Source organism: Amphiura filiformis, chromosome 10 (assembly GCF_039555335.1).
Source record: "Amphiura filiformis chromosome 10, Afil_fr2py, whole genome shotgun sequence".
Taxonomy (NCBI): Eukaryota; Metazoa; Echinodermata; class Ophiuroidea; order Amphilepidida; family Amphiuridae; genus Amphiura; species Amphiura filiformis.
The window spans coordinates 36,670,140-36,696,278 of NC_092637.1; the positions used below are offsets into that span (position 1 = coordinate 36,670,140).

Below are 26,139 nucleotides of genomic sequence, written 5' to 3' on the forward strand. Positions count from 1 at the left end.
CTCGTTGCAAGACTTGACACTCAAGACTGTGTTCTTGACGGCAGTGGCCTGCGGTGGACATTGTTCAGTTATGTACATGTTCTGTCTATAGACGAGCACCACCTACGCTTCACCACTGGGGTAGTCTCTATCCTTCCCCGGGTTGGGTTCCTGGACAAGAACAAGACAATGACCTGTCCTTTACTCGTTACCCGATGTGCCTCCCTGATCTGGTTCTCATTGCGGGGTATATGCGATGAAACCGTCACGCCCAGTCAGGGCTCTGAGAAGGTACATTGCGCGTATCAAAGAGATCGTGGGAGGTAAGTAGAGTTGCTCAGTGTTTACCCCACTCAGAAGTGAGAGGGAGATACGCAAGCGCATAATACTTACCTCTCACGAACTGAGACTGACCCGCGTTTTAGGCGGTCCACCCCTCAAGATTGTCATACGTTCATACGTAGAGGGTCACAAGAAACGTGCGTTGGTGGGGCGATATGTCGTTAGGGTTTGGTGATCCCGAGCATCCCCGTTCCTCTGGGGATGTCAAAACTTTTTCTGTGGTACAGAGGGTTTCTTGTGGCCCCCATCAGTTTTACAAGTGCTAATTATTTAATTCCATATTTAGTGATGGAATAATGACCGTTCCAGCTATTTTGGCGGCCATTTTGAAAACTTACAAGTGAGAAAAAGTGATTAATCTTATTTCAGACCCTCGAAGCATGGCTTGAAACATACCGATCGTGTTACTATTACTAATAAGTGACATAGTGAGTCTGTTTTCTATATTTTGTCCACCATTTTAATCATTTTGGAGGCCATTTTGAAAAAAATCGATTTATCCATATTTCGCAGAGGTTGATTTTGGTAGACTTTTAGTATATTGATAAGGGCACCTAATAGAAATGTTTTCCGCAAAAAAATTCCATGTTGCAATTTGTTTGACCTTTTCAGCTGATTTTACTGGCCTAAAATCATTTTGTCTAGGTATGTTTAACCTACAAATAACAATGAGAGGACATTCGTGAACCTCGTTGACTTGGGGATGATTTGAAATAACCGCCAATTATGACTGTCTGATATTTATTACCAGCAATGTGGAAAAGAAGACACATGTAGCACCGAAAACAGGTACATTTTGTTGAAGAAACAGAGTTCAACAAACCATAATCACGCTTCTGGATATCGTTTGAAGTCAAATATTAGAGAGCTTGCGGAATGAAGTTACTTTAACTTTAACTTTAACGTCTAGAGGATTTAATTATAGAGGATTATGTATTCAAAACCACTGCCATTAAAGCCGCTTGAAGTTAAAGTTAACGCCAGAATCTATAGTGTGCCGTAAATTATGATGAAAATACGTCATAATTAAAACAATGGTTTGCATATTTCCTCATAGACTACATAATTACCACTTATGTATTGTCTAGTTAATAGACTAATTATTGGAAATCTAATTTGGTTTGGGTAAAAAACATGCCACATGATGCTAAAAATTACTGATTGAATTAGATCAAAATAAATTTTGTTCCAAACGTCACACTTGATATATACATTTGTGTGTGCTCATGACGTACACCAAATCAGCTTGCGGAACCAAGTTTTTGGCTTGACTTCAACGCCAAGGGGATTAAGTTCCAGTAAAATGGACTGATTTTACGGGACCCAGCAGTGTAGTGAACTTCTGCGAATTGCAGCTACTGTGAACATTTTTTACAACGTTGCGTGTCTTATAATTACACCTCTATATAACCAAATATGTTTGTACTGTTCAGGTATTTTATTTAATTATTATTTTATTCATTTAGGCCTACATTATGTACCCCAATTCAGCAGAAAGCTGGTCTAACATGTGCCACGCTATTATACGCATATTATAGGCCTATGGGTATTGTATGTCAACTAAATTATTCATTTTTAAAAGAGGAGGCCTATTTGTTACAAAAAATAAGAATGTCAGAAAAGGAGCATCCAGAAATATGTTGGTTGAAATTCAAAATTCTGGGAGTTTTTAAAGAACAAAATGAGGATCATTCGGGGAGATATATTTAATTCGATCAGAATGCAAAGAGGAGTCCTTGCCCTCCTAAAAGAAAACTCCTGGCAACGCCACTGGGGAGTGGGAAAGTGAGGATAGATGAATAGATGGAGGGAGGGGATGATATGGAGAGGTGGTGATGGTGGTGGGGGGGGGCTAGGGAGAGCAAACAGTTAAAATGGGCTTGTGTCCTGATGGAAATATAAAATTGACAAAGCTGACGTTTACTGGAATAATAATTGAGCTTTTATTATAATAATCCGGGACAATAATATAGGCATATCACAAGAATATTTAATTGAAACATGTTTAGAAGTATAATATTAGCGTATAGCTCATAACATAGGCCTAATTCCCATTGCATTGGCCATCGCCAAGAGATGTAATCCATGTTTATTCAAACTAAGCGCCTATTGTAATAAGTGTTACCAACAAACCACTTCAGCAAACAAAAGGGAGAAATGTGATGCAGTCGCTTTTACATACCCTTCTTTTGATCACCCATTGATACACTTCCCTAGTTTAAACAACAAGACGCTGTTGGTACAGAAACCAATCTGACGTTCGCGTTGAAGTGAAGTTGAGCAAGAAATCGAATCGATATTTTTGAAGTTGCCGTTAAAGTTCCAGTAACTTCATTCCGCAAGCTCTCTATTATACCATTTTAAAGCTTATGATATATATTTTCTAAACACGAAATAAAACAAATTGACCGGGCCGACATTACGGCTGATTCGTTGTGAACGGTCACATTTGTTAAAACTTTCACTGAGATCACTGAATTGGAGTTTAACTATGCGGTGTGTACTTTCATCAAGCTGTGGCTAATAAAAATAATGACATGTAAAATTGATTTACATTTTAAAGAAAATCCGCCCTTGTAAATAAATAATTGTAGGCACCTGTGTGCATTTGGTGTAGATTTGCAGAGTTTTTATCCGTTTTGAATTCTGATCAACATTTTTTAATCGTTAACTTCGCATTAGCGAACCAGGTGTGTACTTTCATCGAGTTCTAGCTATAAGTTTCGAAAAAAATGACAATAAGAATCGGGTAATAAGTATGCACTTTCAAAGAGTATACGTTTTATGTAGCTATTTAGTTCTGGCAGAAAAAAAAAGTCACATCACAAAATAGTGAGAATGTTGGTCAAACTACGAACAGTTGATTAACATGTTTATCATTTGAAATAATCTTAATCGTGTAACCAATCGTGGAAAATATTCTTAGAAACAACAACAAGTTGTCCTTACGACGATATGACGTAATTGGTAAAACTGTAAATTTAATTTCAAAGCTTTAATTTTAGAATATAAATTGTGGTGTACCCAAGGGTAAATTCTTGTTATTGTATATGAACTATAATAAATGCATGAAGGATGTTCCAATTTAATTCTCTTTGCTGATTACATAACAATATTATACTCATATAAGAATATCATTAGAAAAGTATTTTCAAAATAAGAACCAGATACATACACAATGGGGATAAATTGTTGATACCTCAGAAAACGGAATATAAACATTAACAAGATAAAAGTACAGTATGGCAGGCAAGGATTTAGACAAATTGATAAATACGGTATGAGCCTCCCCACCATGCACTTGGTTGCTGGATTGTTAAACGACCTCGAGGCGACGGCCATCCCCCACAACATGTCATGAGGTGGAATACACCCCTCGAGCCCCCCCCTCCCTCCTGCACATGCACAACCTGCTTGGGCATCGAGGCAAAAGTAACCAACAAGTGCAACGTGCAGTGTCTTTTCCCCACTAAAATAGCCCTTGTGGTGACCTGTATACACTTATATTGTTTTAAGCAATTAAAATTTTAAAATTACTCATCATAGCGAACCTTACAGTGAATTAGAGATAACGGGCCCTATTTTAAATCAGATGGGCCTTATAGCGGGCCTTATTTTTAATTAGAGATAGCGGGCTTTATTTTAAAATAGAGATAGCAAATTTTATTTTCAATTACAGATAGTGGGCTTTATTTAAAATTTGAGATAGCGAACCCTATTTGAAATTAGTGATAGCGAACCTTATTTAAATTTAGAGATAGCGAACCTTATTTCAAATTAGAGATAGAGAACCTTATTTAAAATTAGAGATAGCGAACCTTATTTAAAATTAGAGATAGCAAACCTTATTTAAAATTAGAGATAGCGAACCTTATAGCGAACCTTAGAGATAGCGAACCTTAGAGAGATAGCGAACCTTATTATAAATTAGAGATAGCGAACCTTGTTTGAAATTAGAGATAGCAAACCTTATTTGAAATTAGTGATAGCGAACCTTAGAGATAGCGAACCTTAGAGATAGCGGACCTTATTTGAAATTAGAGATAGCGAACCTTAGGGATACCGGGATTGTTAAAATTAGAGATAGCGGACCTTATTTTAAATTAGTGATAGCGAACCTTAGAGATAGCGAACCTTCAATAAATTAGTGATAGCGGAGCTTATTTAAATTAGAGATAGCGAACCTTATTTCAAATTAGTGATATCGAACCGTAGGAATACCGAACCTTTTTCAAAATTAGTGATATCGAACCTTAGGTATAGTGGACCTTTTTCGTAATTAGTGATAACGAACCTTAGGGATAGCGAACCTTAGAGATAGCGGTCCTTAGAGATAGCGAACCGTAACTCAATGCAAAATGAACCATGATCTTCATTCGTGGCGTTGTCTTTTTTTAAACAGTTTAGTTTGTTGCAATTTGGTCTCCCTGTTTGTTCATGTACTTTCTTTAGCATACATGTATGTTCGCGTAATGTGCAGCTAACATTTATTGCAATGAGGAAATCCGTTACCTGTGCATAAGCCACATCATGAGTTCCATAGTTTATTGTGGGAATCAAGGCATCAGATCCTCAATGGACTATTTCAGCTGAAATACAGGGTGTCTCAAAAAAATAGGTCCTGTAGATTAGATGAGTTAACTAATGTCGGCAGTAAAATTAAACATTTTTAAACCATGACGTTTCCTCTTTAAAATATGGTGCACAAATGATCAAAATCTGTTCACTCGTCATTGAGATAATTGGGATTTTGCAAATAAACTCATTTTGGACCATTCCAATGGGGCAATACACATTAAACACTAATGTGCTACATTGTAGTTTCGAATAGACAAAAAGAAATGAACTAAACACTCAGTTTTGCTGGGTACGAGTTTAAAAAATGTTTTTCACACCTTTCTGTTTGGGTTAACGATAGGCATATGTGAAAATATATCTTCTAAAAATATTGTTCAAACATTTCTCAAGCAAACAGGGCCAAGGTGGTCACTAAAGTTTCATAGTATACACACGCGTGACCCAAAAACACGAAAAAGGGTTCTTTTCCAAGAATGAATCTCACGAATGGCGTTTATGGGGTCAAAACGCTAGTTTATGCACGACTAGTGATTTCAAAACATATAGCCTAAACAGGATTTACCCTTTTGAACAAAAAGGAATTTAGCGCTTTTTAACAACAAATACGCAGGATTATTTTATCTGAGAGGTAGCACCAATAGAGGATTAAAAAAGAATACACCTTTATATTCAATATTTATAATGTTTGAGTGATGGTCCTGATGCAAATCAGTCGAGGAAACACGCTTTGCGAATAAGAGGGATCAATAAAATGGCTCCTAAACGCGGCATCAACTGGCGTTTTTGACCCCCTGAACGCGATTTGTGCGATTCATTCTCTGCAAAAAGACCCTTTTTTCCTGGTCACGCATGTGTATGAAACTTACCTGACCCCATGTCCCTGTTGTTGCTTGAGAAATGTATGAATTATTTTAGATATAGGTATACTTTTACATATTTTAACCCAACGAAAAAGGTGCGAAAAACATTCTTTGAGAGATTGATTGATTGGTTGGCTGATGTTTTCAACTCGTACCCATTTTCATCCATTCTAAACTACAATGCAGCACATTATGTGTATTGCCCCATTGGAATCGTCCAAAAATGGGTCCATTTGTACAATTCCAATTATCTCAGTGACGCGTGAACAGATTTTGATGATTTGTGCATCATCTCAGTGAAGAAACGTCATGGTTCTTGAATCTACAAAAAAGTTTTGATTTTACTGTCGACATATTAAATTACGTCCCCTATTTTACAGGGCCTATTTTTATTGAGACACCCTGTACATACACCCCCTATGAAAGAGATGACCATAATCTTCCACACGGGGAGTGTAGATTTCAATGGAACCACCCATTCAGATGCCAATACCATTAACAATTAACCGCGTATTACTTCCTCCTTACTTGTAGTATTTTGGTGACCTATATTCGGTGAACTCACAATATTATTGAGATTGAACATGTACGACGTATACTCGGATTTAGGGTTTCTCTACCGGAAGTCAATTTGTGCCAAAATTCCTTCCCACAATGCAATGTTCGTATTTCATAACAAAGAATATTGATTAACCTCCGAACTGTATCTATTGTTATGCAAAACGCTTATTGCATTGTGGGAAGGAATTTCGGCACAAATTGACTTCCGGTAGTGAAACCCTAAATCCGCGTATTATACAGCTAATGTAAACATCTCAAAAAAAGTAACTAACCCCCCTTAAATAATGGCCATTATTCAAAAAGAGGCTATTGTATTACAAATCTGTAAAATGCGTTGGAAGCAGAATTTATTTATACGCATTTTGACACCTCATTTGATACGATAGCCCAGAAAACAATAAAACAATTCAATGTAGTGAGATCCAGATTTGAAAGTTGCACTTACATACAAATTTTTACAATATCATTACACAGATTTCTTTCCATTACATTGAATGCAAAATCAATAGAATTTACTGCAACTTTAAAATCTTGGGCTACATAAATTTTTGGGGGCAGAATTTGGCTTTGATCATATTGATGTAAAAAGTGGACTTTACCTTCCCCTAAATGCATCTTATGCCAATATTAGCATATATATATTTATCTTCCAAGAAAGATTGTTTAGTACCATGATATTATATTTGAATTTGAACATTTAATAATCATATACTAATTATCACCTATATAAAGTATGAGAAAAGCAGATGGGAAGTAGGGTAATATTCTAATATTGTAATACTGAAATAATGTGTTGACTTATACGGTGTAACTTCTTGTCAGAGACTCACATCACTCACAGATTAAAGAAATATAAATATAATTATACATGTTCTGGATGAGTGGCATTTTCAAAAATGTATTAAAATTGTTTGATAAGAAATCATGAAAATCTGTTAAAAACACGAACAAAATTATATTTCTAACACGAATAAAGTATATTTCTAAAATATAAAGTATTGCCAAACCAGTATTTGTAATTTTATTGTTTAAAAGTATTTCCCAATCATTTCTTTTTTTTTTCTGCCTTCTTATATAAAGTCAAAATTTCCGCTTTTTTTGGAAGTTTTATCTAAATTTGCACATTATTTCAGGCGTTTTTTATTTACTTATTTATTTATTAAATCTTATGATGCTATGCACTCAACCTTGAAGTGTAAACACAGACTGTGTAGAGACAAAGCACTGCTTGCTTGAACAAAATTGTGAGCTCCGGTTTATCGCGGTGAAAATTGTGCATAGATGCGTTTATAAGAGAATCGTGTTAAGGGGAGGGGAGTGGGTGGCAAATAAAGTCTTGTTCCCCTCTTGCCTCCCCCTGATATTTAAGATTGCTAACATTATTTGTATTTTTTTTACCATTTTCGTCAAAGTTTGCCTCCCGTCGGGCGTGTATTTTTACATTTTTACCAGTCATATGGCAAATTCACCCGTCGCTGGTGGTCGGGTAGGTGTTATGATTAACATGGAATCAGGGTCATCGAGAGGTTTTATGACACACGGAGCACTATATGCGCAGGATACTTGTTGTTGTTACTTTGGTCAGTCGGAGGGGGGGGATTTCAATCGGAAGGATTGAAGGATTTGATTAGTTGAGAATAAAGTCGGGGGAAATAACTGGCTATTAAATTGAAAAGGTACGAAAATGGACAAATGAGCACATTAACATTTCAAAGTACAAAGTTTATTACGTTTACATTCGCTGGAAATAGCTTTTAATGAACTCCCCAACGAGTTGGGGAGAAAGTGGTTGTATAACTATAACTTGGCTGAAGACTTTTGTCAGAGGGGAAGCAAAGAGGGAAGGAAGGAAGGAAGGAAGGAAGGAAGGAAGGATTTTTTTTACCTAAACTCTATTTTTAGGTAATATGTGACGTGTCATGTCAAAAGGAGACACTTTTGGGCAGGTTATCAATTTTACATATCTTAATAAATAAAGAGATATTTTGCTCCACAACACCGTTTTCCCCAATGAAATCGGACATTCCTAAGTGAAGATATGGAGTTCGTAAGATATGGTATTATAAAATTGGAAATTGAGATATCGGCCTTTAAAAATATTATTGACAATGTTGAGAGTAGACTATGCCATAGTCGAATTTTATTAAAAATATGTTATTATTAGTCATGATGAACCCATTTCGTTGAACTCAAAATTATACTGATGTTTATTAAAATTAAAGTATTCAATAGTAAAATGGTCATAAAGAGTTAAAAATATCAGACGATTAGTGACAATAAAAGTAATTGAATGCAACATTATCTTGCATAATTATAACGGCTCACTTTAATACTGAACAATTCTGATTTTGGAATCTACAAGTTTATTGACAGCGAACCCCGAAATTTCGACTATGAACTTTGAATTGTAAGTAGAACTTTACCCCCTGGACTTTGCTCTCTAAAACACACTGTCAAGCATACTTGTTTATCAGTCCATTAACCACAAGTACTAAGCATGGACGCGCTAGATGTTTGATGAGAGATTAACTTTCGCGTCAACACAAAAGCGCCGCAAATACCACAGACAGTTGTTTACGGTGTAGTTAATGGTAATGGCGCGGGCCCAGACGATCTAAACCATAGCGAGGTATGGGCGACCAATCACAAGGCAGATCCATTTAAAGATGCATTACATCATGGACAATTTTAGTTAGGCCAGAAATTGGCCTAACTCTCCATAGAGTCCCGTGTTAAAAATCTTAACCGCAAGGCAATGTCAGTAGTCCACTTGGGAAGCTAACAAACAGAGGAAGTAGGGTGACTGATCAGATGTGAAAATCTATCAATTGTGCACACATTAATTAAATCAGAGTTTTAAGCTTAAATACAATATCCAGAGTATGCACAATGGGCAAGTGGACTACGGGGTAGTCTATGTTGAGAGTAGGAATTACCTTGAAAATGTCTCAAAAAATACAAGATGTCAGCTATATTCCGGTCTGAAACTATCAGACAATATTTTAAACATTAATTACATCACATATTTTATCAAACTATAAAATTAATTATTAGTATTAAAATCTTGAAAGAGCAATTTCCAGTAACTAAATAGTGCCACCAATTTTGTCATTAATAGGCATATGTTATATCCGAAAAAGCTTTAAAAAATGCTATAAAAGTGAATAATTTTGTAAAAGAGGGGGAAATTAAAGTTGTGAATGACTCAAAGGCATCTGTATAATTATAAAGGGTTCACAACAAATAACTCCCCCCTAAAATTACAAAACAATTCTTTTTCATAACTTGACATACATTTCGTTGATTTGAAAAATTTAAAAACCTGTGAATAAAGGAATCATTTTCCAACCCTCCCGATGTTCTTTCTTCAAAAAATCTTTTTGTTTGGGCCAAAAATAATAACATGTTCCAAAAATGATGCTTTCAGAAAAAGTTGCACTTTTCCACATCCAATACATTTCATGTACAAAAACATTCTCAATATCAATGTTTTAATTGATCTAATACTGTTTTTGGTTTCTTTAATTTTTATGTATACGATTACCCAGTCACCCATGCAATCATCTTGCCTTATAAAACAATGATTCGTTGACATGTACGGGGTATTTCTAGAAGGTTTTATTGAGCCGGTGTTTCAAAAATGGTAAAATCAATTTAGGAATTACAAAACATTTCTTTGCATAACTTCACATTCAATTCGTTGATTTGAAAAATGTAAAAACATGTTATTAGAGGGATCTTTTTGCTACCCTACTAAAGTTATCCCTTCTCAAAATCCTGTTGTGTTGGTCAAAAATAATCACATTTTTCAAAAATGATGCTTTAAAATAATGTTGCACTTTTCAACATCCCATACATGTAATGTAAAAAACTTTCTCGATATCAATGTTACGATTGATTAAATTGTTTTGTTTTCCTTCACCTTTTTGTCTCTGATCTCTTAGTAACCCATGCAATTTAAACATCATGTAGTGCAAAATAATGATTCGTTAAAGCTAATTTTGACATAAATGAGGATGTTGAAAAGTGCAACTTTTTCTGACAGTATCATTTTTGGAAAATGTTATTATTTTTGGCCAAAGCAAAAAGAATTTTAAAGGAAAGAACATTTGGAGGATAGAAAAACAATTCTTTTATTCACAGGTTTTTAAATTTTTCAAATCAATGAAATGTATGTCAAGTTATGCAAAGAAATAATTTGTAATTTTAGGGGGGAGTTATTTTTGGTGAACCCTTTATTAGCATGATATCGCTTTTAGCTGTTTAAGCCTAAAATTTGAATGTACATTGTGTTTTGTTTGAAGAACTAATAAATGATCCCATCAAACAACCGTGTACAAAATCCAGTGATTACAATGAAGGGTATAATTTTCATAGAACGGATAGTCACATTACGTTTCACTACCTGGAGAGAATTGATCAAAAATTGAATTCCCTCTGAATGAGTTGACCAGATCACAAGGATGCCATTATAGCTAGAGGCAGTATATAACACAAATGGGTCAAAGAGTTACATAAAAATGACCTTGTGTGGTATTTGGTTCCCAGGAAGTGAGTTTTGCCTCAGGCAATTTGTGGTTAAATGGCTGGATCATATGGTTGGACAAGGGTCTGGGATGGACGTGGGTGGCAGTACATAAAATACTGATGTCGGTAGGTGTGTGATCAGTCGCGTATCTTCATTTTCAAAACTACAAGACGGAAGACTCCTGTTTCCGACTCATCACTTCAGTCACTTCGATTTGTGAATCAGCATCAAAGTGGTATATAAACACCATACGATCAAAACAATACGCTTAAACTCTATTTTGAATTTGTTTCTCTTCTTATTCTGGATCCAAAGGACGTCAATTCATCTATGTAGCGCATCCAGTTTGGTAAGTAAACATTTTGTCATATTTGTGAATAAACTTCGCAAGTTTTTGATTTGTGATGATTTATATTAATTTGGCATTTTCAAAACAATAGGTGGCGAAAAAATCCTGTTCTACGGCCCCGTCCGACCCAGATTTTCCTTTTTTGAGATTTTGTAATTATATTTGATGTATGCATGTAAAATCAGCCGTTTGGGGCAAAATGTAGTTTTATTTTCACCAAAAAACGCGTGCAAAGCTAGGAAAATTTGTATTTGTATACAGTTTTTTGTAATTTTTATTGAGTCATTTGCAGAACAATACTTAGCATTGAGACAGCTCAGACGAATTATCCCCAACGACTGCGATCGCTGAAAGTGGACTGTTTCCAAGAGAACAGCCTTGATGGGCGAGAACACAGAGCTTGGCAATATGCTGTCCGCCGTTGACAAGGTATTATGTGTTATTTTTGGCGACCCATTTCATTGAGTCGCTTTATTCCCCTGATGATATCTGTACAGGGTTGCAGAAAGTTTACAATCCGAACTGCATACCAAGTCTCCAAAAAAATCACCCAAATTTGTGAGAGTGAGATAGTTTAAAGGATGTTAGAAAAATAATTATCAAGCACGAATCACATGGTTTTATTTCAAACAAACTCATATTGACAATGAAAATGAATAAAAACAGCCGGCTCTCAACACGAGCTATTCAAAATTCCCGCGCCGAATTTATCCAGTGCAAAATGTAATAATGCCATGGTTATTGTTGTCAGCCTTCATTGTATTACTGGGACGTCATTGCACTCGACAATCTCGGCGCCCGAGAATTTTGAATATCGCGTGTTGAGAGACGACTGATTTCATTCCTTTGTTTGTTAGTTATGCTTGATAATTAATTATCTAACATATAAGGCATAATGTTGTGATTGCCGGAGACATCCTTTTAGTGGAAAGGGGAAATGAATATGATGCTTTTAAACATCATAGACATCAAAATGTGCAATATCTTGATAATTTCTATCATTTGATTAGACGAAGATTCAGTTTTAAAATTGGCAAACTGACCTATATCGCCTGATCGAATAGCGTATAGCCAAAGAGAAGACATCCTTGAGAGGGCACTCTAAGGTCTACGCGGAAAAATATACATAATGGGAGCCATCCCTTTTAAGGGATTTTTTTATAATTATTTGGTCATGTTGGATGAAATAAGGGCGGTCGCCTTTACTTTGCATGATTTTGTTAATGGTAAATTTCATGCAAAAAATAGAATACTAAATATTATTTATAGACTTTTTGAGGGCATGAATTATAAGCCCTCATTTCCCATATATACTATTTTCCTAGGTGGAGGATTGTCAGCTCGGTGTGAACGAACTAGCGGTGTTTGCACCAAAAACGAAGACGAGCGATTACGAACAGGGTGACGCTTCTATTACCCATGGAACGTACATCGCCTGGGAAACCGAAGTGAACTTAGGCGGCCCAAGTACCAAGAAACAGCAGGTAGGTTAACAAGATGTTTTGGTGAATTGCTTTGAAGTTTTTGAATGTAAAATAAACAAATATACAATTTTACATTAATCTACTCTAAAGCAATAATATGCGATTTGTTCACAGCGGTGCCCTTAATTTTTCTCAAATTTCTACTTTTCTACTTTTAAACCATGTGAAAGACTAAACCTGAAATGCTCCAATTTCTTCTTGTATGATAGAAAAGTCTGTCTTACAAATCCTACATAGAAATGTTTTTTGTCTTGTCTTACAATACAAAGGTACAAAAACCGGAACAAGAGGTTGCTATGTTTTACAACTCTCTTCAATACACCCTCTACGAAACAGGATTTCCAGAAACAGTAGACAGGACGTCTACGCCAAGACGGAACATGAACAAAGAGCAAGTCGTCGTAGCAGTGCTCTCGACACCCTATGAATGCATTGGAATGTTACTGGAATGTAAGTTGTTGTCAAACGTAATTAATTCACACAAGCTTGTTATTGGTATCCATAGTTTAGTTTACTGAACTCTGTTAGCATATTTTTAGATTTGGAGTGTCCAGTGAGTCAAAATTTGAAAGTGCTCAAATGTTGTTGAAAACTTATCAAATTATTATTATTCTCATAAAAGGCAAAAAGTATGCTATAACCTATACACTGTCATTCCTTTCTGTAGTTATAGCTAAAAGGTCAAAGGTCACAATTGAGAGCAAAAGAGACACTTTTCGACACTTCATTGTGAATTTCTACCTAAATGGGTGAATCCATTTGAAATATATTGTTTCTTACAGGTGGACATCAGGTCTCTGACAGCATTCACCTAATATTCTCACCATCCTGGGTGTCCAAGGAACCCTCCAAGGACCACCCGGGTATTTATAGCATGTACGTGCACAAGGCCATCACGTTCCACAGGGGCGGATTCACGTACATTGACGAGTTTTCGCCACCCAGACGTGTGACCTACCTGGTGAACTTTTTCACCAATGCCATCACCCATGGGCTCGTGGACTGGGCCTCAGAGATGGAGGTAAGAATGGATGTTTGTAAATAGTGAAAGGGATATACACATATATGGGTCGGCATTCATGAGTGGATGATTCAAAATACAAGGGGTCCAAAGTTCAAATCCCGGGGTGCCAAGTAACTTCTCCTCTTTCGTTCCTTCTTTCCTTTCTGATTGCCACAACCAAAAAAAATGAAATGCAAAATTAGTTACACAAGTCAAGCTCCTGGAAAAGTTGCAATTCCATTGACCCTTTACAACAGCTCATGAGAATAAATCTCAAATGGAAATTTGGAACTTTTGGCACGCAAAATTAGTTATTCGTCGTTATACCCGCATAGTATGCAGGGTAAATTGAACTTCCAATAGTATCTTCGTGGACTTCTCTCTAGTACCTGAGATTAGCTAGTTCTATAGCCGAAATGTAGATTATGATTATTGTTTAGATTCAGGTAAAACTTTCAAACTACTGATCCTTAGATCCTTAGATTTTTAAAGAGATTCATCAAGAATACAATATTCAGATTTCACAGTTTTTTATAGTCTAATTCCAAGAAAACAACCTCACGTTTTCCTACAGTTTCGGCAATCCAGTCTGTTGCCTTTCTCAATGGTGTCTGCCAATCGATCCTTTGTTGGATGATATGACGTCATCGGAAGATGATGACGCCCTCAGGATCAATTGGTCGTAGACGTGACTCAGTTGGTAGGCCCCCTCATCACCGTTCATTAGGCTCTCTTTTTTTACTTGGTTGTGACATTCTCTGGATGGACTCCCTTTTTATATCCATCTAGTGTTTCTAATTTCGTCCTTCGCTAGAATTATAGGATTGTCCCAGTTTATGGCATGGTTTTTCTTGGTGGCGTGTTCTGCAATTGAGGATTTTGTTTCACTCGAAAAAAAAAAGAGTTGAATCGAAAAAATGATGTCATAAACTGAGACAATCTAGACAATTCTAGTGATGGACGCCACTAGAAACACTCGATTGATAAGGGGGTCCATCTGGATCCGGAGAAAGTTACAACCAAGTATGAAAGAGAGTCTAATGAGCGGCAACTGAGTCACGTCTACGACCAATTGATCCTGAGGGCGTCATCATCTGCCGATGACGTCATACCATCCAACAAAGGATCGATTGGCAGACACTATTAAGAAAGGCAACAAACTGTATGGAAAACGTGAGTTTTTTTCTTGGAATTATAATATGAAAAACTTGTTCACAGTTCTAGAGAATCTTAAGAGTTAAGACTACAATCTTAGGACTAGAGAACCCAGCAGACCACAGTACTAGCGAACCTTCGGACTCGCGGACATTTAAGGTCTTGTGAACCTTTGGATAAGAGAACCTCAAATATTAAAAATAAGGTTATTACATTGACTATTCACATGGATATCCCTACAAAGGCTCCATGGACCGAGATGTGGCATATTTAAGGGCGTTACCCCTTAGATTTGTCATGTGGCCCCAGTTGCCCAAAATAAAACAAAGGGCCTTCCATTTTGTATATATTCCAGGGCAGTTAATCTTGTGCTGCTCTGTTAATAATTACTATTTTATTATTTTATTTTATTATTTTCATTTTGTAAATTGATGATTTTACTTACATGAGGTAATGACGCTATATACACTTCCCCTGTTTTATTAGTCCGACGAGTAGGACCTGTTTTTTTCTTAGTTTACCAACTATACTCTAACTCTGATCGCTCAAGAAAGATAAACCACAAAAGTCCACTATCCTGGGCGCGGTCACTGGACTTTCGCGATTCGTCTTTCTTGCGCCATGTGAGATAGTGATCATAGTGTGAAAAGTGTATAGTCTGGTAACTTAGAAATAAAAGGTCCTACTCGTCGGACTATGTTTTATAGGTACAGATTTACAAAAAATATCCAAGTCTCCTTGGCTTCAAGGAGAAAGGATATATTTAAAAGGACTTGGCTATGAAATGTACATCCTTGTTTTTTGCAGAGGAACTTGGACTGTCAGATGAGCAGCTCGATACCACTGTGTGATATGATACACGACAAACTCTGGACCCGATACCTCATGTCCAAAGTTGGGATTGCTGTCCCAGAGACACTGGCTTATAAGATCGAAAGCAAGCGCATGGTACACTAAGATAAGCCAAAACCCCAAAAGTAACGTCCGCACAATGTATTTTTGTTTTTGTTTGAATATCGCCAATTATATGTGATGGCAGCCATTTTGGCGACCATCTTGGATACCCGTCAGTTTCTGAATCAGTAGGTCGTCACGATATAGAAACAACAAAAAAGCATTATGCGAACGCCACTTTAGGGTGAAGACGATATATTGGGTTTCAGCACCAGAATAATAGCATTAAAACTACCATTATGTAATGTTTTGTGTGTTTAATTAATATTTTACTGAGAAAATTAATTCAGCTATTAGTAATGCTCGTCAGAATGTACATGTATATCCTTCGCAAAAGTAAAGAAAATGTGACTTAAAAGTGTAAACTGTTTGCTTTAGAATGCAGTCAGTGCTAGAACCTGATAACAGTTGCGTACAGGTTGGTACATATGGGTCATTACTAGTAGGTATGTCACAGTGGCTGCACAATAATTCTGCTACACTGTGCATGCAAGCATAACAGTGAATTGAAAAGGGCGCGCTTCAAATTTGGCCAATTTTAGAAAACATCCATGTCGATAAATGAATTTCTTCATATGCTTCATTTATCCAAATTGTTTGAATTTTTAATATATGGTGTGTGAAGCCTTCCCGAGGCTACCATCGGGTACCCCCAAATTAAAAATTGTTTTGTTTAAGAACTACTGCCTGTTTTTATGGATTTTTGAAGATCGCTCATAAATCAGTAAATATAGGCCTACTGAAGTAAAGGAACTACCACCATTTAGCTGAAATACTAATCTTTCTTAGCATGTAAATTAATTCCGTCGACAACAAATGAAACACTTCCCAAAAACCAGTTGAAGCAAAACATTAATCAATGTTTTTTTTAGGGAGTAATTTTCCAAACCACAATAGCTATAAGCCATTGTGTGTGTCCAAGGCCATACTATTTTTGTATACGCGCTACAGTAAAATTGCTGTTCATTTTACCGATTATCCTCCCATGTTAATCCAGATGACAAAATGTTAATTTAAAGTCTCATTGCAACTGAATTTTAATTTTTACTTTTCGGACTTGGCTTTGAGTAATGGTGACACATACCATGTTTACAGTAAAAATGAAAATTATATTCCAGACACCGTCAAAATGTCAAACTTTTAATTTTTTTGTATTGTTTTTAAATAACATTAACTGCAGTTCATTTATTCAACCTCATAACAGGATCATACTTAAAGATTTATGATGAATGAACAGACGTTCATTAAATATTGAAAAAAAACCCAAAATTACTCATGCCTAATTTGCATAATAATATCATAAATACATAATTAGCTGTAATTACCTAATTTGCATAATTAATTACTTTTTGTGTATTTTTTGTCATCAATTGAAAGAACTTTGTATATGGTCGAATCCAACGAAAAGTGTACACGGCATGTTCAGGGCCATAACTTAAAAGTATTAATCAATTGGCATTCGTTTTTGTATTGTGTTTATTCGCCTTGATCATACGCTTCGCGCCATATATAATAAGACCCCCTTCTGTGAAAAACTTAGACACAGAGACCCCAAAACATGCTATTTTTACCCATTTTTTCAAAATATTTCTTAAAGTATTTTTAAAAACATCTAAATCAGTTATGAAAAGAAGTCATTGGATTGAATCTAAATTGATTTCCTGAAAGGTGCGTATTCAAAGATTGCCTGTTCATTTTTTCACATATTTGTACATAATTATGAATTTTTGTGATAATTTTTTGAGTGGTATTTTTTACATTACCTACGAATACAATTTTTCATAGCACTAGATATATCTTTAAAAAATGGAAATCACTAATAAATTCGCAATTGATACAAGCTTTGATATGTCCAATACTGAAATGCATTGCATTCGGACATCTTTATTATTGTGTTTAGCTGCCAGAAATTCTAAATGGCACAAAGGTAGGTTTGGTAAAAATATGCATTACCTCCGAATACATGTTAAAAGCTGTGCCATTTCCACAAAGTGAGAGAATAGTAAACAATAGTTAAGCAATAGGTGCAGGGTAATACACTCTTATTTCTACCAAGTTTCAATAGCCTGCGTTTAAATATGTCTGAGATGTCAACAATAAAGCAAGTATTCGTAGGTAAATTTCGGTAACCGAATGTTACCTACGAATACACTTTTGACATCATGACAGTATTGTGAAACACCGCCATTCATGCCAATGCCCATATTGGTACATAACGAAGGCCTGTATGTTTGCTATCAAATCATATGTCAATGAAAGTTGCGAATTCACATACATGCCCACCATGCAAAAACTGAATACGGCTTAATTGGTGAAAAATATGTACTGAAATAGACGACGGTCTGCTCATTTGAAAGAAAAATCAGATTCAAAGAAGATTAGAAGGGGATAAATACTTGGATTTGTCAACTGTCATGTGTGCTTCATTTTAAATGTTTACCGACCTTCTGGTTTCTGGTGTCCAAATTGATTTATTCGAAGGTAACTTTTGACGTTTTCGCTAAGGTTACCTACGAATACCATGGAAAAAACGACTGTTCTCATTGTCTCATGATCTAGACAACACATTGATGGACCCTGGTATAAAGCTAATTGTAGTTGCCCTCAAACGAAAGGCCACAAGACGTAACTGACTCCAAGATGGACTTCACAAGTCTGCAATAACGGTTTTAAGCGATTTGTGTGCAATTAAGCAAATTAAAGTCACTTTAGTGCCTTTGTTTCTTACTTCAATCCTCTTTCAACCGTTGTGAACCGACATTATTAATACATGATAGGGTCTAAAGTATCAATAAACGCACATAAAGAAAATAATACATTCAACGTGCTTTATAAAATGAAGTTTTGATTGCGATATCCACCAAAAGTCTAATTCTTACCTACAAATACTGAAATGTTACTTACGAATACAGCATAATACATGACATGTGTAATGAAGTGTCCCTACCAATGGAAATTAATTGTCAAAAACTTTAAGCGGTACCCCAGGACACTATTATTACCCATATACGGATTCATTCAACAATTATTTATTATGTAAAATTGCTGATTAACTACTTGTATATCAAAATGAAGTGGTCAAAATCTTGCTAAAAGCATCAAAAATTTTTGATCTAAGGTAATAGCATTTATTCATTTGGACGTACCATCTGAAAGGGATCTGAAAACTACCATTTTATTAATTCATTACCATAATAGCAAAATTTAAACCTATAAACTCAATATAGATATTGTTAAATCGCTCATGTTACCTACGAATACCCGGGTTTCTTCACCTTTTCATTGTATAAAGCGTTAGGTGTATGCGTATAATTCCTAATATTCTTGAAAACATATATCATACTCGTTCTTATACAATGTGTAAATTGATTCATACTCATTTGATAAATAAAATACAGAAACTGACCTAAACGTCATTTTCAAAAATAAACTAGCATAAATTGACTAAGATCATATTGATCGCGTTATAAAAATAAAAACAAATATTTTCTGGTTGAGTTAGCATTTTCCTGACACCCTGTGGTCTACATTACACGAAAAAAGCGTTAATGGGAATATTCCATTTGTTTTAGGTTGATTAGTATTGCGATAGTGAAAGCATCCTAGTGGTATTCGTAGGTAACATTGGGTTTTGATATCACATTTACTATCACACGTCCTGGATTTATTTTTCAAGATTAGTAATGGCACTTTTGGTTCCTATAAGGCCAATATGTCATCAATCAATGGGCAAAAGGAAAAAATTGTGGAGACATTTTTATTTCGGACTTTTATTTTTGGCCCGTGGACACTTTTGGTTGGATTCGACCTGTGTGCAAAAAAAACCGCACTTTTATATCATGTACGGTTTTCTATTGGCATCAATTTTGCATATTAATAAGCTGAACTTAGTCATTTTTTGAGATTTAATTTGTCTGCAGATTGGCCGAAATGGCTAAAATAGTATATTTGATTAATTTATTATAATTATTCAATGATGGATTTTTTAATTTTGTTTTCTGTAACGAAGTCAGGAAAGATAGGCATTTAACATGTGCTATTTAAATTAACGCTGTTTTTCCAAGCAAGCGTCCAAATAAACCTTCAAAATCTCGAAATGTGCCAAAATGTGCCATTTGTGGCAGGATTTCATTCCATCTACGAGCATCTTTAAATTGACATTACATCACAATGCATTGACCGATTTCAATTCTGTTTTTTGATTTTTGATGCTTTAATAAAGCTTAATAAATGTAGGAACATTAAATAACGCGTTTCTGCTGCGATTATTTTGAGGTGATATACCTATTACTAGTCGCAAATAACACATTTTAAAATGTGTTATTTGTGACTAGTAAAAGACACATTATTAGCGTGTCAAAGAATTCACTATTGTTGTCTATACATGTACTTCTCTCAGGTGCCCAACTCTGATGCCATTCGAGTGTGTGTGCTGGGCAAGTGTATGAAAGCCGAGAACACCGACCAGGTGAACGCGGACAACCCGTGCGTTTATATAGGGAAAAATTTCGAAAATGGCGATGTGTGTGAACATGCCATCTCCGTGAAGCAGAAGATCGCTAGGTTTGTGGACAAATCTAGCGTCAATGGCAAGAGGGTGAGTATACTAGGGCTAGGGGTTTTTCGTGGTTTTTTTCTCATAGTAAAATGATTTATGTAGTGTATTTTGAAGGTTATATAAATCATTTTATTATGCATTGTTTGGGCGTTGGAGATGGAATGACCGGGTGAGTTAAAATGATGGACATATGGAAGTTTCTACTTGTTGAGTCTGATATCAGATTTGGTACCAATGAAGCGGGTGTAGAACTTGCTGGTGGCCTTGCCGACGTATTGGAGTTTGCATTTATTGCAAGTAATGAGGTAGATGACCCATTCAGACCTGAAGTACATCTTTGATGTTATGGGGAAGGATTCACCGGTCACAGAACTTGTGAACTTGGTGGCTTCTGTGTCATGAATGGGAATACTGAACATCTCTTGGCGGCGAATTTTGTGCTGCCAGCGGTTTTCTATACCATGGATGGGACGTAATTTGGATGAGACAGTTAGGTCCCGTAAGTTGGGCGGGTGGCGAAACGCCAAGATGGGGGGGGGGGGGGGGGAAAAGACCTGTTTCAATCTTTCATCGCCATCTAATATATGAAGGTGGCGGGAGATATTGTTAAATGCAGGATTATAGGTGGTGACTAGTGGAACGCGGTCCATTTTCTTTTTAGGTTTGTATGTGAGGTCAGGTTGGTTGGCCTTCTCAATTTGTTTGTCGATTGTATTACGGTCAGAGGCGCATTTGAGTAGGTTGGATTTTAAGTTATTGAGATGACGTTCTTACTCCTCCGGATCTGAACAGATACGACGGACCCTAAGGGCCTGGCTATATGGGATTCCAGTGAATGTGTGCGGAGGGTGGCATGATGTGGGCAGGAGATGAGTGCGTTGATCCGTGGGTTTGCTGTAAAGGGATGTTTGGATATGGCCCTGTTTGAGAATAGTTAAGGTGTCTAGAAAAGGGACTTGGGTGGAGTGAGGACTCAAAAGTTTAAAAATTTAATCGTTGAGTGGGAGGTGTTGAGGTGAGATTTGAATGCCTCGAGATTGTCTGCCCCGGATGTCCATAGGAAGTGAACGTCATCAAGAAGTCTAGCTCCAAGTGCGCCCATAAATAAGTTGGCCGCAGAGGGCGCTACACAACTGTCCATCCGTATGCCAATGATCTGGTTGTAGAATTGACTATTGAATTCAAAACTGTCGAGGGTCATGACCGATTCCAGGAGACGAATTAGGTCGACGGTAGGCCGGGATTTGTTAGGACGAATACTGAGGTATTGTTGGCAGACACGAAGAGCTCCATTATGATTGATGTTTGGAGCTGCGACATCCGCAGAAACTAAAACAGTGTTGTCTGGGAGGGGATCATTTTCATTGAAGGTGATGATATATTTAATGAAGTCCGTAGTGTCCTGTATGTATGAGGGAAGAGATTCAACGAGGGGGCATAAATGATAATCGCCGAGGCGGGAGATTTGTTTAGTAGGATAAGAACATCCACTAACAATGGGGCGACCGGGATTGTTGGTTTTATGGACTTTAGGAAATACATAAAATATTAAAATAAATCAGGGGATATGGGGAGTTTGATTTACAAGGTCGTCAGGTTTCTTTATTTCGGGCTTTTATTACAACTCAACTCTTGCTATTTTATTTTCAGATTGTTGTGAAGCCGTCGGCCTTAGAGTTGCACGACAGTATCGGTGTGACCATTCACCAGGCCGGTGACCTCGAATCCATCACCAACGCTGTCGAAGATGTACTTGTTGGTGGAGATGCCGTCCTCGTCGAGACGTTCGTGGAAATCATTTCTCCACGGCCCATGGTCAGTGGGAGCCAGTCGGCGAAGATATCGAAGGCTACTGAGAGACTCGGTTTCCGTGTCCGCTCGACCGTCTGCAGAGATTTTGACGGCAAGCCTGTCACAACTTCGGTAATCATTCAAGATTTGATCATTATGTCAGTATGTGAAACGGATGATATTGTATTGTCCCGGAATCGTTAACTTAAGGTTAGCCGAGAGTTTTTCATGCGCTTGATTTCAGAGGGGCGTAAGTTCATAACAGAAACAGCCATGCAGAAAATGAACAAGCGTACCGGGACGTAGACCTACTTACAATAGAATATTGATCCACGGTCAAGACATGAAAAGGCTATGAAACTTGGCTTAGCTCGTGCCCGGAGCTTGGATGCCGGGGGGGTGGCACAAGCCGTTTTCGGCAATTTTCACAAGGATTTTATAAATTTTAAAATTGATTGGGGGCATTTTGAATTTATAGCCTTGAAATCTTTGATGAAATCAATGCTGCTATTCCCCTGATTACAATGTAAGGGTAGGCAACAACAACAATATCAAAAAGCAATTATTTGTAAATCGAATTTGGGATGAAAATCAACAAGACAGACTTAGCAGGCCTACAAAGAATAATAAAAACAATCAATCACGATTCACTGCACTCAGCGAATCAATCAAATAAAACTAAAAAGAAAGGAACAAGAAAGAATAAAGAAATAGTGAAAAAGAGAAAGAAAGAGAGAGAAAGAAAATGAACGAAAAAGAAAGAAAGAAAGAAACAAATGAAAAAAAAAAAAAAGGGAGAAAGAAAAGAGGAAAGAAAGGAAGTAAAAATGAGAAAAGAGAAAAAAAAAGGAAATTCAGCCACACGGAGACTCGAACCCACAAAAATAGTTCATATTAGATTCCCAGTCCAACGCTCTATCCACTCGGCCATAGATCAGCTTACGCAATTCACTGTTCTCAAAGCGGATGATTTAACTGTAATTGGATGCAATTACATGATTACAATCGCGTCCGCATTATGGCTCTTAGAATAAACACGCATGTCGGCGCTGAAATTTTGAACGAACTGATGGAGGAAAAACTAGCTTCAATTTGGAGTGAAAATCAAATGGAATAGCAATTGGCAGAATATTGAGAAATAATGTAGGTATTCAGATGTCTAAATTAACGTCTCGTAATCAAGATATCGATAATTTCACAAACCAGCTTTTTCTCAAGCAAATTCTCCAAAATTTTCCCCCAAAACGGGCTTTTAAAATTTAATCGGTACTGTATTTGGTTCTTCCCCATGGCAACATTATTTCTTTGATCGATTTGTAATACAATACGAAAAAGAAGAAAACAATCCCTCGGTGTGGATTTATACGGAGCGCACATTTGAAAAAAACCTCATGGAACGTGTTTTTGATCTTGTGAACATGGCGGGTAAAAATGCTTTAAACGAAGGATTTTCAAATTTATTCTAATAATTTGTATATAACACACACAAAAATGTTAAGCTACATCCAATGCACCAAGATTTCACTCGCTGCGATATTTGATTACTGAGAAAACTCTGTTTTAGAGAACAACTTTATACGTCTTTTATACGTTTTTTATACGTCTCTTTGTGTAACCTTAAGTCAATTAATTGATTAAAGATATTGATTTAATAATTATAATATATCTGCGATTTATCACATGAAGAACTTCATATATTTCAAAATGTTGTGTCAAATTCTAAAATCATCATTCACTATAATTTTAATTAGGAATAACCATTTTTAAACATGCATATTTATGTCCTTTACAGATTAACTGTGGGCTATCGTCCAAGGACTCATCAATCAGTAGAAACAACACTGTCTGCCAGGGCCTCGACTCCACTTTACTGGCCTATGGCTTGACCGATCCAGCCGTGAGGTGTGCTGTGGACCGTGATATACGCAGGCATGGCGAGGACGTGATGAGAATTCTCATCGAAGAGGAACATAAACTGGACGAAGAACAGAGAGGTGGTCTTGGTGGATACACCGACGTTATTGGTACGAATACGAATATTGGCTTTATTAGTGGATTAATTTTTGCTATATAAGCAATCAATGCCATGAGTGTCAAAATTAATCCGAACGCCATTATTATGCAAGCTAATCCAGTTTAAGTATGTTCAGCTCGCCTTTCTTATTCTTTGTACGTGCTAGTTGTCATAAAAAGAATGTGAAGATACTACCCTTTAATAACAACAAGTGGGCAGAGTGCAAGACCATCGTAAATACAGTATAATGTAATAGCTGCCTTATGTAAAACACCCGATTGTTTGCAGAACACCCCTGTTCTGTATTTCTTTCCTGATGGCCATGGTACTTTCAATTGTTATATTGATCAAAAGCAAATATACTACTTCAGCTTGCTCTCAGCTCACGAACAGTTGCTCAAGCATTGCTGCTTTTTCATCTGGTGTTTGAGCTGAATATACTCAATTGACTCCATTTTTCAGATGTTATTTATTGTCCAAATATGTGAGTAAGCGAATACCGTAAAACCCCGTCTATAAGCATATATAGTGTTTTTTATAAAAGCTTAATTAATTCGAAGCAAACGTTAATATACCAATACAATTGATCGGTCTTAAAATAATACTTGTTTGTACCGTATATGCTTGGATCCGTAATTTATTTGCTCAAACTCCATAATGGCGACTGGATTAATGTAGCTTTCATCAGAAGCACACTATATGCTTGTAGACGGGGTTTTACGGTATGTTAATAAAGTACACATTAAGTGCAATTTGAGGGGTGTGCCATGTTTACCATGAGTTTTTAGCTAACAGGTACAAAATTCAGTTTGGATGTGAACAAGGAAATTATACAGATTATGAAATAATATAAGCTCTTAAAAAAATACAATATGGAATATTTAGTGCCAAGACTAGTCAGGAAGGGGTCTGCATAAACCGCCCGGGTTAAATATTAATTGGGGTGTGTCGGCAGATGGTGTAATATAATTGTTTGATAGAAAATGTGTTTTCCACGAGTTTACAATACAGAGTATTTGCCTAAAATGTCGGATTTAAGGAGGCTGAACTTATGCTTTGGGGGGAGGCACTTTATGCAACATTGTTCTGTTATTATTACATGGGGTTTGAGGTCATATTTCCTAAACTTCGTCAGCAAGTGGTATTCGTCAGAGCTGAAGTGCATTTGCAATGTACCACGTTTTTGCAAATGGGAGGAGTTTAAAATATGGCTCTTAAAAGGGGTACGTACTCATAAAGTGTGAATGTCCCCCAGTGGGGTGAAATGTCCTCCCGCATTTCACATTGATGCATTACAAGTGCGTTTCAGTTCTGATCAAGACTTATTGTTATTTAGTTTCAGTATAACATATCACCTCAGACTTCAATAAATTTGATAAATCAGAACTCACAAAACTCATATTCAGTCTTCTTAAATCCACCGTTTAGGCTAATTCACTACATTATGAGCACCATAATGTAAACTCATGGAAAGCACGTTTTCTATCCAAAATTATTTGACACCATCTCCTGACATACCCCAATAAATATTTAACCCGTGCTGTTTATGCAGACCCCTTTCAGATTAGTCTGGGCACTTCCTGAATTTCATTCACGTGGACCGATATTAAATTTATTATGATTGTTGTGTAGGTGCCCAGCAAACACATAACGTTTTCGACATCATTCGCGAAAGGTTATAAAAGGTTGCCAGAAAACGTTAAAATGTCGGGTTATATGAAGGGTATATTAAGACTATAAAACGTTTGCATAACCTTAAAAAACATTTTTGATAATCTACTGCTCTGCAAACAAAAATGTTTTACAGAAAACGTTTAAATGTCGGGTTATATAAAGGGTATAAAAACGTTTTAATAACATTCCAAAAACATTCTTGAAAACTTGATACAAAACATTCTAAACAGAATGTTATTTTGGGATTGAAAAAATATTTTGCGAAAAATGTTTGCCCAAAATATTTTCAATAACGTTTTAAAAACGTTT

General features: G+C 36.3%; 1 protein-coding gene and 1 long non-coding RNA gene across 2 annotated transcripts in view; both read left to right on the top strand.

The window, feature by feature from the left end:
* The window catches only part of LOC140162195 (uncharacterized), a 367,488-nt gene extending 358,599 nt beyond the window's left edge, over positions 1 to 8,889 (top strand). Inside the window, exon 2 of the long non-coding RNA XR_011860216.1 lies at positions 8,439 to 8,889. This is a non-coding gene — a long non-coding RNA (uncharacterized lncRNA). The remainder of the gene's footprint in view (positions 1 to 8,438) is intronic.
* Positions 8,890 to 11,578: 2,689 nt separating this feature from the next.
* LOC140161826 (carnosine synthase 1-like) overlaps positions 11,579 to 26,139 on the top strand; it is a 36,376-nt gene continuing 21,815 nt past the window's right edge. The window contains exons 1-8 of the mRNA XM_072185123.1: positions 11,579 to 11,626; positions 12,523 to 12,681; positions 12,951 to 13,131; positions 13,464 to 13,702; positions 15,647 to 15,787; positions 20,193 to 20,390; positions 22,002 to 22,274; positions 23,935 to 24,166. Coding sequence (XP_072041224.1) covers positions 11,579 to 11,626; positions 12,523 to 12,681; positions 12,951 to 13,131; positions 13,464 to 13,702; positions 15,647 to 15,787; positions 20,193 to 20,390; positions 22,002 to 22,274; positions 23,935 to 24,166 — 1,471 coding nt within the window. The remainder of the gene's footprint in view (positions 11,627 to 12,522; positions 12,682 to 12,950; positions 13,132 to 13,463; positions 13,703 to 15,646; positions 15,788 to 20,192; positions 20,391 to 22,001; positions 22,275 to 23,934; positions 24,167 to 26,139) is intronic.